The sequence below is a fragment of the Meriones unguiculatus genome, chromosome X (genome assembly GCF_030254825.1).
Source record: "Meriones unguiculatus strain TT.TT164.6M chromosome X, Bangor_MerUng_6.1, whole genome shotgun sequence".
NCBI lineage: Eukaryota > Metazoa > Chordata > Mammalia > Rodentia > Muridae > Meriones > Meriones unguiculatus.
In genome coordinates this window covers 92566777-92581085 of record NC_083369.1, presented here as the reverse complement: position 1 = coordinate 92581085, position 14309 = coordinate 92566777, and the positions used below count along the sequence as shown (strand labels likewise).

At 39.7% G+C, this 14309-nt stretch overlaps 1 protein-coding gene across 1 annotated transcript in view; it reads left to right on the top strand.

Annotated features, from left to right (window-relative positions):
• Positions 1-13623, top strand: part of LOC132650146 (ferritin light chain-like) — a 68759-nt gene extending 55136 nt beyond the window's left edge. The window contains exon 2 of the mRNA XM_060375708.1: positions 12247-13623. Within this exon, the coding sequence (XP_060231691.1) occupies positions 12320-12856 (537 nt within the window). The 5' untranslated portion in view covers positions 12247-12319 and the 3' untranslated portion in view covers positions 12857-13623. The remainder of the gene's footprint in view (positions 1-12246) is intronic.
• The last annotated feature ends 686 nt before the right edge of the window (positions 13624-14309 follow it).

The following is a 14309-nucleotide window of genomic DNA, read 5'->3' as shown; positions in this document are numbered from 1 at the left end:
CAAATGTAGCCACACAAATACAGGCACATAAAGAGGAAACAAATTAAAAAAATAGAAGGCATCATGGAAAGACAGGAATCCACATTCAAACAGATGAAGGAAATGGTGCAAGACATGAAAACAGAATTAGAATCAATACAGAAAATACAAACAGAGAAAATCCTGGAGCTGGAGAACTTAGAGAAAAGACTAGGAACCACAAAGTTAAGCATCATCAATACAAGAGATGAAAGAGAGAATCTCAAGCATTGAAGATACATAGCATAAATTGATTCATCTCTCAAAGAAAATGTAAAATCAGAAAAGTTCCAAACACAAAACATCCAAGAAATCAAGGATGCCATGAAAAGACAATATCTAAGAATAATAGGAATAGATGAAAAAGAAGATTCCAGGCTCCAAGGTCCAGAAAATATTTTCAAGAAAATCATAGAAGAAAATTGTCCCAACTTAAAAAAAAAGAGATGTCTTGAAACATACAGGAGGATTACAGAACACCAAATTGACTAGACCAGAAAAGAAACTCCTCACATCACAACATAGTCAAAACAATAAATCTATAGGACAAAGAAAAAATATTAAAAGCAGCCAGGGGAAAAACGCCAAATAATGTATAAAGGTAGACCTATCAGAATCACACCAGACTTCTCAACAGAATTTATGAAAACCAGAAAGGCCTGGGAAAATGTAATGCAGACTCTAAGAGACCACAGAACCCAACCCATACTACTATACCCAGCAAAGCTTTCAATCAACATAGATGGAGAAAACAAAATATTCCATGACAAAACTGAACTTAAACAATACCTACAGAGTAACCTAGCCCTACAGAAGATACTAGAAGGAAAACTCCAATGCAACAAAATCAAAGACACCTAAGAAAACACAGGATATAGATAACTTCACAACAGAGCACTGAAAGAAAACAAGCATTGAAACAAAGAAACACCACCAAGTCCGCAATAAAAGGAAGTATCATTCATTGGTCACTATTATCTATCAACAAAGGACACAGACTAACAGAACGGTTGAGGTTGCGGAAACAAGATCCAACATTTGGCTTCATCCAAGAAATACTCCTATGCAACAAAGATAAACACTATATCAGAGTAAAGGGCTGGAAAATTGTTTTTCAAGAAAACAGACCCAGAAAAGAAGCTGGAGTAGCTATCCTAATATCTAATAAAATAGACTCTCAAACAAAATTAATCAAAAAAGATGAGGAGGGGCACTTCATTTTCATTAAAGGAAAACTCCACCATGAGGATATTACAATCCTGAATATCTATGCCCAAATACAAAAGCATCTGTATTGTAAATAAAACATTATTAAAGCTTAAATCACACATCAATCTCAATACCTTAATAGTGGGAGACTTCAACATTCCACTCTCACCAAGGGACAGATCATCCAGCAAAAGCTAAATAGGGAAATAAGGGCACTTACAGAGGTCCTAAATCAAATGGTTCTAATAGATGTCTAAAAAACTTTTCACCCAAACTTAAAACAGTATACCTTCTTTTTAGCACCTCATGAACCTTCTCAAAAATTGACCATATGTTCGGGTACAAAGCAATCCTCAGCAGATACAAGAAGACTGAAATAATGCCTTGTAACCTATCAGACCACTATGGCCTTAAACTAGACCACAAAAAACAACAGAAATAACAAAAATCCTATATACACATGGAAACTAAACAACTTTCTATTTAATGACAGCTTGTTTGGGGAAGAAATGAAAAAAAGAAATTAGAAACGTCTTAAAAATTTCTGGCTTTCCCCAGGGTCAGAAGATTGTTCAAGGTTCCTGAATAAACTGCATTGAGAAGAACAACAACAAAAAAAAAAGATTAGAAAGAAGGAGAGGAGGACCTCCCCTATCAGTGGACTTGGGGAGAGGCATGCATGCAGAGGGACCGGGAAGGGAGGAGGAAAGGACTTATGGGGGGATACAAAAGGAATAAAGTGTAATTAATAAAATAAGTTAAATAAAAAAATTAAAAAAAAATTCAATGAAAATGAAGGTGCAACCTACCTAAACTTATGGGACACAATGAAAGCAGTGCTAAAAGTAAAGTTCATAGCACTAACTGCCTCCAGCAAGAAGCCTGAGACTCTGCCCAAAGATTTGTTTATGAGTATCTGCTTTGATACAATGCTGGGTAGAGTCTTTCAGAGGCCCTCTATCATAGGCTCCTGTCCTGTTTCCTGTTTTCTCCTTTTTCCATTTGCCTTTCCGGGTGAGGATTGATCATCTTAACCAGGGTCCACCTTCTAGCTCAGCTTCTTTAGGTCTACAGAGTTTTGTAGGTTTATCCTATATTATATGTCTAGTATCCACTTATAAGTGAGTATATACCATGTGTGTCTATCTGCTTCTGGGACACCTCACTCAGGATGATATTTATCAGTTCCAACCATTTGACTGAAAATTTCATGATTTCCTTGTTTTTAATTGTTGAGTAGTAGTCCATTGAGTAAATGTACCACAATTTCTGTATCCATTCCTCCATTGCGAGGCATCTGAGTTGTTTCCAGATTCTAGCTATGACAAATAAAGATGTGATGAACATGGTTGAACAAATGTCCTTGTTGTGTCCTGAAGCATATTTTGGATATATGCCTAGGAGTGCCATAGCTGGATCTTGAGGAAGCACTATTTCTAATTGTTTGAGAAAGCACCAGATTGATTCCCAAATTGGTTGTACAAGTTTACAATCACACCAGGAATGAGGGAGCCTTCCCCATTCTCCACATCCTTTCCAGCATGTATTGTCACTTGAGTTTTTGATCTTAGCCATTCTGATGGGTGTAAGGTAAAACTCAGGGTCATTTTGATTTGCCTCTCCCTGATGACTAAGGATGTTGAGCATTTCTTTAAGCGTTTCTCTGCCAGAATACAAGTGGGTTCCCAAGTAAGGGGAAAAGGGACTGTCTCTGATAGGAACTCAGCTAGTTCTTTGACCGTCACCCCCTGATGGGGTTGCAGCCTTTCTAGGCCACAGAGAAAGACAATGCAGCCAGTTCTGATGAGACCTGATAAGCTAGGGTCAGATGGAAAGGGAGGAGGACCTCCCCTATACATGGAGATGAGGGAGGGAGGATGGGATTGTGCGGGGGTGAGGGAGGAGGCTACAGCTGGGATTCAAAGTGAATAAACTGTAATTAATATAAAAATAAAAATTTAATAAAAAAAGAAGTCAGAGACACCTCTTACAAGCAACTTAATAGCATACCTAAAAGCCCTAGGGGGAAAAAAAAAAGCAGACACACCCAAGAGGAGTAGAGGATTGGAAATAATCAACCTCAGAACTGAACTCAATGAATTAGAAATGAAGAAAACAATTCAAAGAATCAATGAGACCAAGAACTGGTTCTTTGAGAAAATCAACAAGATTGACAAACCCTTTGCCAAAATAACTAAAAGGCAGGTAGAAACTATCCAAATCAGCAAAATCAGAAATGAAAAGGGGAACATAATGACAGACAGTGAGGAAATCCAAGCAATCATTAGGTCTTTCTTCAAAAGTCTATATGCCACAAAATTTGAAAATCTAAATGAAATGGACAATTTTCTTGATAGATTCCATCTACCAAAATTAAATCAAGATCAGGTAAGTAGATTAAATAGTCCTATATCCCACAAGGAAATAGAAGCAGTCACCAAAACTTTCCCTTCCAAAAGAAGCCCAGCACCAGATTGTTTCAGCACAGAATTCTACCAGACCTTCAAAAAAGCGCTAACCCCAATGCTCTTCAAACTATTCCAAATAATAGAAACAGAAGGAACATTACCAAACTCATTCTATGAAGCCACAGTCACCTTACTACCTGAACCACACAATAGATCCAACAAAAGACATATCTCTTATGAATTTTCTTGCAAAAATACTTAATAAAATACTTGGAAACCGAACCCAAGAGCACATAAAGATATCACCCACTGTGAACAAGTGGACTTCATCCCAGGCATGCAAGGGTGGTTCTATATATGGAAATCCAGCAATGTATTCCAACATATAAATAAACTGAAGGGGAAAAACCACATGATCCTCTCCTAAGATGCTGAAAAAGCATTTGACTAAATCCAAAACCCATTCATGTTTAAAGTCTTGGATCAGGGATAAAAGGCACATACCTAAACATAGTAAAGACAATATACAGCAAGTCTATAGCCAATGTCAGACTAAATGGAGAGAAACTTAAGTCAATCCCACTGAAATCAGGGACAAGGCAAGGCTTTCCACTCTCCTCATTTCTGTTCAACAGAGTACTTGAAATCCTAGCTAGAGCAATAAGACAACTAAAGGAGATCAAGGAGATACAAATCAGAAAGGAAGAAGTCAAAGTATCACTATTTGCAGATTATATGATGTTATATATGAGTGACTCCAAAATTTCAACTCCTTCAGCTGACAAACACCTTCAGCAAATTGGCTAGATACAAAATTAACTAAAAAACATTGATAGCCTTCCTGTATAGGAAAGACAAAAAAACAATAAAACAAAAAACAAACAAACAAACAAAACCAAACAAACAAAAAACTAAGAAAGCAATTAGGGTAACACCACCATTCACAATAGCCACTAACGTAAAGTACCTTGGTGTGACTCTAACCAAGCAAATGAAAGACCTGTTCAAAAAAAAATGTCTCTGAGGAAGGAAATTGAGGAAGATGGAAAGAACTCTATACTCATGGATTGGTATGATTAACATAGTGAAAATGGTCATCTTACCAATAGCAATCTACAGATTCAATGCAATTCCCATCAAAATAACAACACAATTCTTTACAGACCTTGAAAGAACAATTCTCAAATTCATATGGAAAAACAAAAAACCCGGAATTGCTAAAACATTCCTGTACAGCAACAGATCATCTGGAGGTATCTGCATCCCTGATCTCAAGCTGTACTACAGAGCAATAGTTATAAAAAATGCATGGTACTGAAATAGAAACATAATAGTGGATCAGTGGAATCTAATTGAAGACCCAGAAATAGACCCACACATCTACAGATGCCAAAACCATACAATGGGAAAAAGATAGCATCTTCAGCAAATGGTGCTGGTCTAACTGGATATCTACATGTTGAATAGTGCAAATAGATCCATATTATCACCCTGAACAAACCTAAAGTCCAAGTGGATCAAAGACCTCAACATAAAACCAGACACACTAAATCTGTTAGAAGAAAAAGTGGGGAAGATCCTTGAACTCATTGTCACAGGAGTCAACTTCTTGAACAGAACACCAACAGCATAGGAACCAAGATCAACAATCAATAAATGGGACCTCATGAAACTAAAAAGCTCTGAAAAGCAAAGGGCTCTGCCATCAGAAAAAAAAAAATGACAGCTTACAGATTGGAAAGGATCTTCACCAACCCTATGTCTGACAGAGGGTTAAAATCCAGAATATATAAAGAATTTCAGAAGGTAAACACCAACAAATCAAGTAATCCAATTAAAAATGGAGTACAGAGCTAAACAGAGAATTCTCAATAGAGGAATATCGAAAGGCAGAGAAACACTTAATGACATGCTCAACATCCTTAGTCATCAGGGAAAAGCAAATCAAAATGATCCTGAGATTCCAGCTTATACCCATCAGAATGGCTACAATCAAAAACTCAAGTGGTGACACATGCTGGAGAGGGTATGGAGAATGGGGAAGGCTCCCGCATTCCTGGTGGGATTGTAAACTAGTACAACCAATTTGGGAATCAATCTGGTGCTTTCTCAGAGAACTAGGAATAGCGCTTCCTCAAGATCCAGCTATACCACTCCTAGGTATATATCCAAAATATGTTCAAATATACAAGGTCATATGCTCAACCATGTTCATAGCAGCTTTATTCGGAATAGCTAGGACCTGGAAACAACTCAGATGCCCCTCAATGGAGGAATGAATACAGAAATTGTGGCACATTTACTCAATGGACTACTACTCAACAATTAAAAACAAGGAAATCATGAAATTTGCAGGCAAATGGTGGCAACTAGAAAAGATCATTCCAAGTGAGGTATCCCAGAAGCAGATAGACACACATGGTATATACTCACTTATAAGTGGATACTAGACATATAATATGGATGAACATACTAAAATCTGTTAGACAAATGATATAGGATGAACATAATAAAATCTGTACACGCTAAAGAAGCTAAGCAAGAAGGAGGACCCTGGGTAACATGATCAATCCTCATTCAGAAAGACAAATGGGATGGACATTGGAAAAGGGAGAAAACAGGGAATAGGATAGGAGCCTACCACAGAGGGCCTCTGAAATACTCTACCCAGGAATGTATCAAAGCAGATGCTGAGACTCATAGTCAAACTTTGGGCAGAGTGCAGGGAATCTTATGAAAGAAGGAGGAGATAGAAAGACCTGGGGGGGAGGGGACAGGAGCTCTACAAGGAGAGCAATAGAAACAAAAAATCTGGGCACAACTGGCACAACAACTATGACATCATCAAGTCACCAAGATAGGAGCAAACAAAAGCCTAATGTCTCTGAACATAGGCATTCTATCTGTTTTTAAGTCCAAAGAATGAGAGGGGCCTAACTGCTCAGTGAAATGCATTTCCCTAAATTCAAAAGTAGCATCTCACCCCTGCGTGATACTGGTATGTAGTTTCAGCTCTCCACAGTGTCTCAGCTGTCCTTCTGGTGGCCTCTCTTCTCTACGGTGTATGAATTCTCCAAAGAATCCCTGTTTTGCCGAGACACATAAATGATAATCTCTCATGGTTAGAACAGTGAGATGGTGACGCAGCATGTGTATCAATGGAAACAACAGCTTTCGAGCTCCTAAACAGATGGGGCTTCTTGATTCTGGTGGGTACCAAGGCTGTACTTCTTCAGTGCAGTGCTGTCATCTCCCACCCTGAGACCTGTCAGACTACTTTGGTAGAGTCAACACTGTTGCTATGTAAATAACCATGTGCACTTTTCTCTTCTATATATTCCTTTTGCACCCATTATAAAATTCTTTCTGGACATTAAAAAAAAGGGGGTACTTCCAGGTTTTGTAAAGAGAAAAAAAAAATCTGGGCACAGAGATCTTTTCTTAGACTGATACTCCAACCAAGGACCATACATGGAGATATTCTAGAACCCCTGAACAGATGTAGCCCAAGGCGGCTCAGTCTCCAAATGGGTCCCTTAGTAATGGAAATAGGGACTGTTTCTGACATGAACTCAATGGCTGGCTCTTTGACTGCCTCCCTCTGATGGGGGAGTAGCCTTACCAGGCCACAGATGAAGACAATGCAGCCAGTCCTGATGAGACCTAATAGGCAGGGGTCAGATGGAAGTTGAGGAGGTCCTACCCTATTAATGGATTTGGAGAGGGGCATGGGAGGAGATGAGGGAGGGAGGGTGGGTAGGATTAGGAGGGAATGAGAGGGGGCCATAGTTCCATACAAAATGAATAAATTGTAATTTATAAAAAATAAATTGATTAAAAAAGAAATCAGCATTTGTATTACACAATAACCTTATGCCAACAATAAGTAAAGGGTATTTTTTTTTTGTAGCTAAAAAGAGTAAGAGCTAGAGAAGTTAAGCAACTTTCCCAAAGCTACACACCTCTTGGTAGGTCGACCAGATAGAATCTCAGATCTGTTTGGCTTCTAGTGGCCTGTTCCCTCTGTAACACACTACCTGGAGATGGAATGAGTAGTCTTTATATGCTAATGTGCTTCATGGTACTGGGATAAATTAAAGCAAGCTGAGCTGGTACACATAATTTCTGACAATCCATTCAGATACCTCTTGCAATAAATTTCCTAACTGAAACTCATCACTCCGTCTTCTAGAATGTCTATTGTGTTCACAAGTAGAATGACGTTTTTGGCTCAGCCACCATTCTCAGCAAATGTAACTGAAGATATAGTGCAATGAAAGTTAAAGGATCACATCCACATTCTCTCAAAATTCATCATCTTAACACTGTGTGATCCTTCCATGAGATACTGTGGGATCCTTCAATAAGAATACACAGTTTTTCTATTGTAGGAATTTCATTTGTTTATGGTTTTTTTTTTTTTTTTTACAGAGTAAAGTGAACACGCTACCAAATGAATAGAATATCCAGCTCTCAGCCAGGGATTGAAAATGTATACAAATATTGCCAGATATATCTGGGAACACAAAAAGAGTCCCAATTGAGAACGGTTCCTATAAGGTTGAGGTGTACATAGTAAATGTTTGTGGAGGGGTGTAGAATGTGATGAGGCAGCACTGTTGGGGTGGGCTGTGGGAGAGATTCACAGTTGAGCTGCAGACTTTAGTGGTAGGGACAGCTGGGGTGAAGAGGAGTGTGTGTGTGTGTGTGTGTGTGTGTGTGTGTGTGTGTGTGTTGTACTGAAGGAGAAAAATGATCCAACCTTGTCTCATAACACTGCCTAGTTAGGCAGTCTGTTGTCTAAAATACATTCACAGGTTAGAGCTAAACTCTGAATCCCTCATAGTTCCTTTTACAAAATGAGAAATACACAGAGACAGTTTTGCTGTTTGTGCACCATCAGTTTTTCAGGTAAGTTTAGTTTGGATGACAATTCCTTAAGCAGCCATTTCACAGCTTTTCAGGTTCTGACTTGCTAGGAATACTTTGAAATTTATTTCCTCATATTGGAGCTATTATAAAATCAGGCTGGAGCCAGGCATAGTGGCATATGCCTTTAATACCAGTATTCTGGGAGACAGAGGCAGGTGGATCACTGTGAGTTCAAAGCCAGCCTGGTCTACAAAAGGAGTCCAGCACAGCCAAGAAACCCTGTCTTGAACCTCACCCTCCCCCCTGAAAAAAAAAAAAGAAAAATCAGGCTGGGTGGTGGTGGTGCAAACCTGTAAACCCAGCACTGGGGAGGCCGAGGCAGGTAGATTTCTGAGTTTAAGGCCAACCTGATCTACAGAGCTAGTTCCATTACAACCATGGCTACACAGAGAAACGCTGTCAAAAAAAAGAAAGAAAGAAAGAAAGGAAGGAAGGAAGGAAGGAAGGAAGGAAGAAAGAAAGAAAGAAAGAAAGAAAGAAAGAAAGAAAGAAAGAGAAAAAGAAATCAATATGCTGTCCTAGTATGGAAAATAGTGTCAGTCAGAGGAGAGAGTTAGATAAAAGATGCAAATGCCTTCTTAGCTGAAGTTCTAGGCCAGATTCGCATGGTATGTGGACAATAGAGACCCCTGAGAGCATGACAGATTTTAGAGGATGGTATTGCAGAAAGAGAGGTCTGGTATTTGACGGAAATCTAGCCAGCCAGAGTCTGGCAAGCATGGCTCTGGATGGCCTTGTCCTTGAATCCCATTCCCTCAGCCTTGATAAAAACTGCTAGATTACATTCCTAAAGCTAGCCACCAAGGTCTACTTCCTTATTTGGCTACTTCCTGAGTCTGATTGCCAAGGTCCAACTATCAAAGTTTTGAACTCCAGCAATCAAATGCCCCCTTTGGTTCACCTAATTAACACACCCCAATCAAAATATACCACGGCATCTTAGCCCATTCTAAACAAAGACACTCCACTGTTTTTTTTATTATTATTAAAAGTTAAACCTGAAAAGTCATTTGCTGCTGTTTTTTTCTGCCTGAGTGAAAAGCCAGCCACTTTTACTCCCCATCCCCCACCCACCCCCACTTAATAAAGGATCTCCCTGAGAAAACAGGTGTTTGGGTGTGGTTTGTGCTTAATGTGGGGTCTCCTTCAGTACTGCCTCCTAATCAAAATTCCACCCACACATAAGAGGGATAAATATAGGGTATCAAGCTTGACAACAGCTTTATCCGTTAATTTTCTTGTAAAATGAGGTCCTAGTAGGAGTCTCTCTGTACCATTAAATTCTAATACCTCCCACAGCCAAGAGGTGTAGCAGGTTATACTTTTTCTGCCTAACTACCCTTATATCGTTTCTGCCAGTTTGCTAGGCTCAACACCCAGTGCTAATGTGTACCTTGAATGATGATTAGCACCCATGACCTTTAGTGGCTTGTTCTTGGATTAATGGATTTACTTACCTAGAAAGGAAGGCCCTGGAAGTTTCTATTACCCTGGGGAGGCTCACAACTGGTGGGCTGCATTAGGAAAGCCCTGTCTCCATGCTTCATGCTGAAATCAATTCCAAGGGTAGTTTGTACTCTGGAGCTCTATCTTGAGATTTGGATAAAACAGAGACTTTCTCAAATTGCAGCTTAATATTTTTTTGACTTCTTTTCTTTTTCTGTCCTGTTTCCTCATCACCGTTGTTCTTCCCTTGGAGTAGTTTTCCGATAAATCACCCACATAGGAATCCTCATGTCAGTATTTCAGGAGAGTTTGACACAGAAGCATTCTAGGTCCATTTGAGTTGAAGAGGAGATAAATTCTGTGAATTGTATCACTCAAATGAAAATTTCATAAACTTACCATCACCAACAAGGTAGGTCATTACATGTTTCTTAGATCACAGTCTTGAGTTGGAGAACTGAAAGAACAACAGAGCTCTGCCATTTATGTATCACATCCACAGCCAGCAGGACCCCAAGTGGTATTAGAGAAACCTGTTTGGCCAAGGGTTGGCAGACAAGCCTGCTTGCTAAGGTTTTAAATGACTTGGATCCTGGATACTCAAAACTATGTCTCCGTGTTTTGCTTGAAAGCCACGGGGAACCACGATTCAGCCGAGTGACTCTTTAGTGAAAGGTCTCAGAATTTTTGTTACAAAATGGATTGATGCTATACCCCCATGTATTGAGTTCTACTGGTTTTCTCATTCATTGTGTAATTTGGCTTGATAGCCCATTTTAAAGGCAAGAAAACTGAGGCTAAAAGAGGATATAATACTAACATGATTCTGACAACAAAGCATTGAACCACCCAACACTGACTCTGACTCTGATTCTATTCTCTCTACAGAAGGGACTACCACATATTTTTCATATTTTAACCTGAGCATTGAAAGGAGACTGCAGACTTCGTTTTAAATTTTAAAATGAATGTTTTTAGCAGCAGAGAAGTTAACTTTGAAAGCAGTTGCAAAATAATTGTTTTTTACTTTCATTTACAGTAAGGTTCCAAGTTTGGAGCAGAAGTTTTTTTCTTTTTTTTTTCTTTTTTTCTTCCATGGGGTTCAGAGTTTTACCATATGCCTATTTGACAAAAAGACACATGGAAGTGTTCTAATTGTGAAACAGCTCAAGACAAATGGCACTTAGCAAACAGAATGCTCACTATAAAATCATAAAGCCTAAAAAACCTTATGAGACCATTAAGTTCTGTCTTTACCTTTCAGTGAAGACCAACTAAACGTATACTCTTCTGTATGTTTAATTTCAATAAGATTTATAAATATACGTTATTTAATTTTTATTCTGAAGATAATTTGAATTCTGATTCACGTTACGTTTCACCTAATGGCGGAGCGCCTAGAATCATAGGACTCCAAGACCTAGTGAGACAAATGGCTTTTACAGCATTCCAAAGAACTTTCTAGGCACACGGAGTGCAAGAAGTGAGTACTATCTACTGCAGAGAGAACAATGTGTTCTCTTATAACTTGTAACTTATAACAGAAGTTCTGACTGGAATTATTATGGAAGTGGGAATAAGGTAAATGTGCTGATGTCTGCCTGCAACTGCATCAGCTGGAAAATTCAGGGTCATCCTTCGATAATTAGGGAGTTGGACGCCAGTTTCAACTGCATAAGAGGGTCTCCCAAAACAAAACAAACAGATAAAAAGAAACAAATTATTCCCAAGCTCAATACTTTCTGTGTTACCATTTTCACATTTATCTATAAAGAATGCGGTGATGATAGAATACATATTCCAAACAAGGAGCCGTGGTAAGGTGATAGGGGTGTTATCAACAATTATATCAGAGCAGTAAGACTGTTCTGAGAAAAGGCTACTCACTGAGGCAACGAGTGACTATAAGCAGAGGAAAAGTACTGTATCCAGTTTTAAATTAATAAGCAAGGGAGTTTTAAGTCACAAATGATTAAAAGGTTTTCAGTATGAAAAACTTTGGTGTTCTTACCTCACCATAGAATTATGGTTAAAAAAAACCAAACAAACAAAAACGGGACACAGAACAAATAAAAACTCCATTCTAATAACTACAAGATATAAGAAAATTAAACTCTTATCTGAAAAGGTTGTGAGACTGCGCACCATACAGTCCAACCCACTGCGCTCTTAGAAACTCCCAGGTCCACCCCCTAGGTTTATAACTAACCTTTTTTCCTGCCTCTCTACTCAGAACTTCGGGACGATCTGCAATATCCTCTTTCTGGAAGCAGTTGTCTTCATAAGCTCCATCTTGTTCACCAAACATGAGTGCCCGGAGCCGGAGCCGGAGCCAGAGCCATCGAAATTACCCCACTGAGGTGGGGGCCATTATTGGCCGCCTGATCAGCATGCATCTTCAGGCTTCAGATACCTATCTCTCTCTGGGATTTTTCTTCAAAGGTAACACATCTGTGGAAGGCCTGGTTCACTTCTTCCGAAATCTGTCTGAAGAGAAGCGCCAGGGTGCCTATCTTCTGATGCAAAGTCAGCAGAGCAGCTGTGACCTCTACTTTACTGGGCAGACACTGCCCTCCTATCAGTGTGATGGGAGCCTGGATGCCATGGAAACTTCCTTGGCCTTGGAGAAGAACCTGAATCAAGTCCTTCTGGATCTGCACGCCCTGGGGTTTGCTAACTCAGACCTCCAACTCTGCCACTTCTTGGAGACACACTTCTTAGAGAAGGAGGCGAAGCTCATCGAGAAGATTACCGACAACCTGAGGAACCTCCGCCAGCAGGCGACTGAGGTTGACAGCCTGAGTGAGTATCTCCTCAAAAAGCTCACGTTCAATGGTGACTAGACACTTCCTGGAGTCTATGGCCCATGCCTTTGCAGGGCTGCCTCTGTCTTGCTGATAGCAGCTTCTTGCCCAGCTCAGCATCACCCGCTAAAGCCAAACGCCAAATGGAAACAAAAACGTTTCTTTGTGTAGACAAAAACAGCTATATTGGGGGTGGCATGAAGGACTGATTGTCTGACAGTCTCTAGCAGTGTTAAGTAAACCATTCTTTTCTGAGTCATCTGTATACTAAAGAACCAAACCTGTGTTTTGCCTGACCAAAAAGCCATAAAATTGTATGCAATATTAATGGTGTTGTGATTTGAACCAATTCTGGCTGCTGGACTGCGCTCCAGATATATTCTAAAAATGTGTGATTAATTTTTTGCCTAGCAGCAAAGAGAACTATCTGGACTATATCATATTAAACCTTGCCAAGTTCCCACCAATCACCATATAATCGCTGTTCCTTATGTCCAAGTTGATGTGATGCCATCCGCTTATTCCGGGGAACCCAAGAAGAAGCAGCCCCGTGAAAGCCATCAGGACATTGTCATTCTGTTGTTGCTGAGAACACGACTATCATACCATGTACTGATCTTGCCATGAAGCTTCTCACGGAAACTTTGGAGTGGACATATCACTAATTGCCTGCTGAACTGCTTAAGGCTAACTTTGCAATCCGAATAGAGTAAATAAATAAGACTGTGTAAGCATTACCGTATGTTACATCTTTTACTAATGCGTATGTGTTATGGGTTCTTTTATGATGCCACCTTAGGGTCAATCTTTCTAGACTACAACAGAGAATATATAGGTAAATAAAAATTATCACTAAAGATTAAGTTTCTGTTGTCTATTTTAAAGGAAAGAGGAGAAAACTTAATAGCAGCCCTAAAAGAGCCAAAGTGGTTCAAGTAAGTCAGATAGAATCTGAATTTCAGAAGCCAAAACAAGGAAAACAGGGTGGGGAGGGGAAGAGGGTGTTTTGTTTTTCTAGCCACTTTTTTTTTGCCCTAAATTTATTCCTTTTCACCCTGCAGATAACAGTATCGTACGTGAATGTTGTTTTCCTTGAACCTTGGAAAGCTGAAGTTGTAAATTTTTCTCAAGCCTTGGACTTGGGTGGGAGTTGCAGATGGCCAGCGGGAATTTGAGATAGCTTTGAGGATGGGAGGAAACAGGATGGGAGCCTACCTCTTAAAGGCTCCACCCAACAGAGGATCTAAGCAGATGCTGAGACTCACAGCCAAACTTTGGGCAGAGTACAGGGAGTCTTACGGAAAAACGGGGGATAGAAGGACACTGAGAGGACAGGAGCCCCACAAGGAGACCAACAAAACTAAAAAATCTGAGCCCAAGAGGTTGTGTAAAAGGGATCCAGGCAGCCCTCATGAGACTTGATAAGCTATGGGCAGATGGCAGAGGAGGAGAGCTCCTCCTTTTAGGGGAATGGGGAAGCAGATGGGGAGAA